This window comes from Echinops telfairi, unplaced genomic scaffold (assembly GCF_000313985.2).
Source record: "Echinops telfairi isolate 266 unplaced genomic scaffold, ASM31398v2 ScPeMD7_7417;HRSCAF=8455, whole genome shotgun sequence".
Taxonomy (NCBI): domain Eukaryota; kingdom Metazoa; phylum Chordata; class Mammalia; order Afrosoricida; family Tenrecidae; genus Echinops; species Echinops telfairi.
In genome coordinates this window covers 6,044,143-6,048,366 of record NW_022111317.1, presented here as the reverse complement: position 1 = coordinate 6,048,366, position 4,224 = coordinate 6,044,143, and the positions used below count along the sequence as shown (strand labels likewise).

Genomic DNA, 4,224 nt, shown 5'->3' with positions numbered 1-4,224 from the left:
TCCCTGCAGGGCGGAGTGCACCTGCCCTGCCCCCTTAGGGTGTCCCAGGCTGTCATTGTGACAGGAGCGGACTGCTACCTCTGGCTCTCTCGGAGCAGCTGGTGGATTGGAACCCCTGACTGCTCAGACACACGCCACCAGCAGAGATTTGTTGAAGCAATTAGAGATCCAATTGCCCCAGGCAGGGGAAGCTGGGAGGCCACCTGTGGATTTCCCACAATGGGCAGTCCCCATGAAAGTTCCCTGTCCTGAATGGAGGGCCAGTTACAGTGGCCCTAGGTCCCTAAGTGCTGGGGGGAGCCCGGCTGGCCACCTCCGTTTCCAGACCCAGATCCTTCAGGAAGGGTCTCCAGCCCCACCCCGCCCGCCTCTCACCGGGTCCAGCTGCCGGTTCGGCCTAGTAACAGCTTGTACCACTCCCTGGAGAGGAGCCCCTTGTGAAGCCAGGCCCCGGGCACCTTGCTGGCTCCCCCAGGGCAGCTTCCCAACCTCGTCCAGAAGGCAACAGCCCAAGGCCCTTTTTCTCCTTTAACCGTGGGCCTAGCCCACACGAGCTGGGGGTCCAGCCTCGGTCCAGCAGCTCCAGGGCCTATGCCTGTCTCCAGGTAGAAGGGCAAGCACCTCAACCCTCTGAGCAAAGTCTGCTTCTCCACTGTCTTCCGCCGTGGCACACGCTGTCCCTGAGGACGGCTTACCACACCAAGGAGTCCCTTGAGAACAGAAACCTCTCAGCCACGTGGCAGAAATGTCCTGAGCGCACGCACACGGGTGCAAAGGCCAGCACCCAAGCCTAGTCTCGGGGCCTGCAGCATGGAAGGGAGGGGCAGTATGGACGCAGAGGGTCCCAGGGCTGGGATAGCAGTGGCGAGCACGTGCGGGGCAAGCCCAGGGAGTGGGTCTCGGAGTGGACGGCCCAGCTGCTTTCTTTAAGAGTCAGCGGAAAGAGACACCAAGTGGCCGGAGGAGGGGCCGGGGCCTGGCGCCCATCCCGGCAGACAGAACAGCTTGTCCGGGAGCAGGGAGCTAGGACTCCGTGGTCCCAGAGCTTGGCGCCCAATGCGCTTGGTGCTCAACTGGCCTGACCCTTCAGAGGAGAGAGGCTCTCTTAAGAGTGGAAGAAGGAATTTGAAACCTAGAAGCCGAAGCCGAGACAGGCTGACAGGCCACCTGCCAGTGCTGGGCCCGTCTCCATCCTCTGTAAAGGGCTGGTCATGCCCGTGAGGGCAGGGAGGGCTAACCTAGGTGCTACATCCGACACATTCGGAAGACTAATGCCCACAGCACCAACTGCAGCCCTCCCTCCCCCCCACACCGCCGGACAGGACACCTCTCCGGCTTGCAGAATTGGATGACCCTGGGGTGGCAGGGAACCCTGCTGCCCCATCATTCTACCTTCCTGGAAGGCTGAGGCCCCTCCAGAGAGAAAGCCCCCTCTGGTTTGAGAAAGCCCTCAGGATAGGGGACTCTGGGGAGGCAGTGGAGGTCTGGGGCTCCTCCTGCTAGCGCTAGGGACAGAACCCCTGGTGAAAGTCCCCCCAACTCCCATGGGCCCGAGAGGGTCCTGCCTTGCGGGCTAGCCTGCTGGGAGCTGGGGTGGGGTGGGGTGGACGGGGCTCTCTGGGGAGCATGGGGTCACTGACCTTTTGTCGGCTGGTGCACCTCGCCGGCTCCTCCTCTCCCGGCCCCCCCCTCGGAGAACAGTAAGGATCCTACTGGAGAAGCAGAATTGGGGAATCAGGTACAGGGGCCATGAGGCCCGTCCCACCCCCGCCATGAGATGATGGCGGGCCCTGGAGGTCCGGCAGAGTGGTGGCCTTTGTGCGGGAACCCACGTGCCGTGGGACCTCCGGGGAAGGATCCAGGTGCCATAGGCTAGGGAGCAGCTGCCCCCTAGACCCCATCAGCCCCCAGGGGTTGGGGGGAGGGCTCACTGGGGTTCCAGCTCCCCATCTGACTGGTGCAGCCCAGCCCTAGTCTCCAAGGGCCCTGAGTCTCATGTAGGGCCCGTTGCCCTCCCCTCCAAAGGCTAGCAGGCAGCCTTTGGCGGGACCAGCGCTCACGGCTCAGCTCCTCAGCAGCCTCCCCAGCCCCCCTGGCCCCCCATCATCCACACACCACACACACCAACCCTGTGTGTCCTCTCCCTGAGAAGGGCGGGCACAGCCAGGGACTCGACAAACCAGCGAACCAGCTCATCCTCGGTGGGGAAGCCCCTGCTTGGGAATTACTTCTCCTTCCGTAAGTACCTCTCAGCACCCCACTGCCCTAAGGGCACATGGGTCCCAGGCAGCCTCCGTGGGGTGGCAGCAGGGGGAGGGGACTCACGTAGGGAGCAAAGTTGTCCCTCTGGGTGCTCACTCTAACCCCAGCCCAGGACACCCCCGACCGCAGTCAGACCCCATCTTGGCTGTGGGCTGTTCAGGGAGGCTCTGGGAGATCCTTGGGGCCTTCCTCCATGACAAAGGTGAGCCCCATGCGACTCCCCCAGAACGGGAGCCTGAGAGGCCAGAAGAGTATGAGGGAACAGCTGGGATGTGACTCCCCGACTTGGGCTTCCTGTTGGCTGGTGTCTCTGGCCAACATCGCAGGCCCCTGCCAGACTCCCAGGCACCACACCTACGAGCGTACCCCACGTGACACCCCCTCCCCCTACTGAGCTGTCCATCCTCCTCCTGTGCCCCCCACCCTCCCACCTACAGGCCAAGGAGCCCTGTCTGCCCCTCTGGGACACCAACAGAGGACTAAGCTGGGCAGGGTGAGCGGTGAGTGACTGGGGACACCACACGGTTGGCCAGCCACCTGAGGTCAGAGGGACTCTAGGGGGGGTGAGGGTGGTATGGGAGGGCCGGAGCAGAAGGGGTGGTGCCCAGTCAGGGCTCTGTCTCCGGGTTTGCTCAGGTCAGGGCTGGTAGACAACACCGACGCCGGGCCCAGCCATCCCCCCATCCAGCCCTGTCCCCATCGCTCTGCACCCCATGTCCTCATCTGTCCTACAGGCTTCCAAGGGCCCTGGCCAGGTGTAGGGGGGAGCCATCCTACCCCTTCGCCCCCGCACCCCCCCCCACTTTCCCCTCCTTGTTCCCCCAGGTGGGGGGGCTTCGCTCTCGTCCCTGGGTTCACGGAAAGAAAGAATGCTCGGAATGAGTGGCAGGAGCAGTGCGAACACAGGACAGGGCTGTGCCACCAGGAGCACGCGCACAGGACGATGGAGACAGGCGGGCCTTCGAACATCGCGTGATGTCAGAAACCAAGGTGAGATGAGGGGAAGGGGCCAGAGGTGGGGGCAGCACGGACAAGGACACACACCCCTACTCCCGCCCCAGGCCCCCAAAATAACAACACCCCGAAATGGCAGAGGAAAAGGTGGGGAGGGGAGGGAGGAGGCGGGCAGGTGGCAGAGGGGCGGGGAGGGGCCAGGAGGGCCGGGCGTTGCATCTTGGAAGGGGGGGGTCATAGGAGGGGCTGGGGCGGAGGGGGGCGGACAGAAAATCCAAGCGTTCAGGTGGAGAACCATCCAAATCCAAGCCAAACCAAAACTTCAGACCATACCTTCGCTGTTTAACGTCAGGTGAGCTGGACCTTGGAAAGGGGGGAGGGAAGACAGAAAGAAAGGAGAGAGAAAAAGAAAGGAAAAAAAAGAGGGAAGAAACAAAGAAAACACGAGTCATCAAAATCAGCCGGAGAGGGGGGAGGAACCAAAAAAAAGAAAAACAAAAAAGCTTTCTTTGCCACAATTTAAAAGCCCTTTTTAACTTGTGACAGGCATCGGGGACCCCAGCCTGAAGCTGAGAGGAGGCCCGATGCTGAGACAGAGGGGAGAGAGAGAGAGAGACCAGGGGCGCCAGAGAGGGGTGTGGGGGGGCAGGCCGAGCCAGAGGACTGGGCAGGAGGCGCTGTGGTGGGGGGCTGGGGAGAGGGGGGAGATTTTGGTTTCTTTTTTTTTCTTCTTGCCATTTCTTTTTTAATTTTTAAAAAAAAATCATTTTATTAGGGGCTCATACAACTCTTATCACAATCTATACATACATCAATTTTGTAAAGCGCATTTGTACATTCATTGCCCTCATCATTTTCAAAACATTTCCTCTCCACTTAAGCCCCCAGCATTAGGTCCTCATTTTTCCCCTTCCTCTCTGCTACGCTCTCCCTCATGAGCCCTTGATAATTTATGAATTGTTATTTTGTTATATCTTGCCTTGTCCGACGTCTCCCTTCACCCACTTT

At 60.8% G+C, this 4,224-nt stretch overlaps 1 protein-coding gene across 1 annotated transcript in view; it reads right to left on the bottom strand.

Moving 5' to 3' along the window:
- NRXN2 (neurexin 2) overlaps positions 1 to 4,224 on the bottom strand; it is a 99,519-nt gene that overhangs the window by 68,970 nt on the left and 26,325 nt on the right. Inside the window, exons 3-4 of the mRNA XM_045297180.1 lie at positions 3,550 to 3,579; positions 1,641 to 1,712 (exon numbers count right to left, since the gene is read on the bottom strand). Of these exons, the coding sequence (XP_045153115.1) occupies positions 1,641 to 1,712; positions 3,550 to 3,579 (102 nt within the window). The remainder of the gene's footprint in view (positions 1 to 1,640; positions 1,713 to 3,549; positions 3,580 to 4,224) is intronic.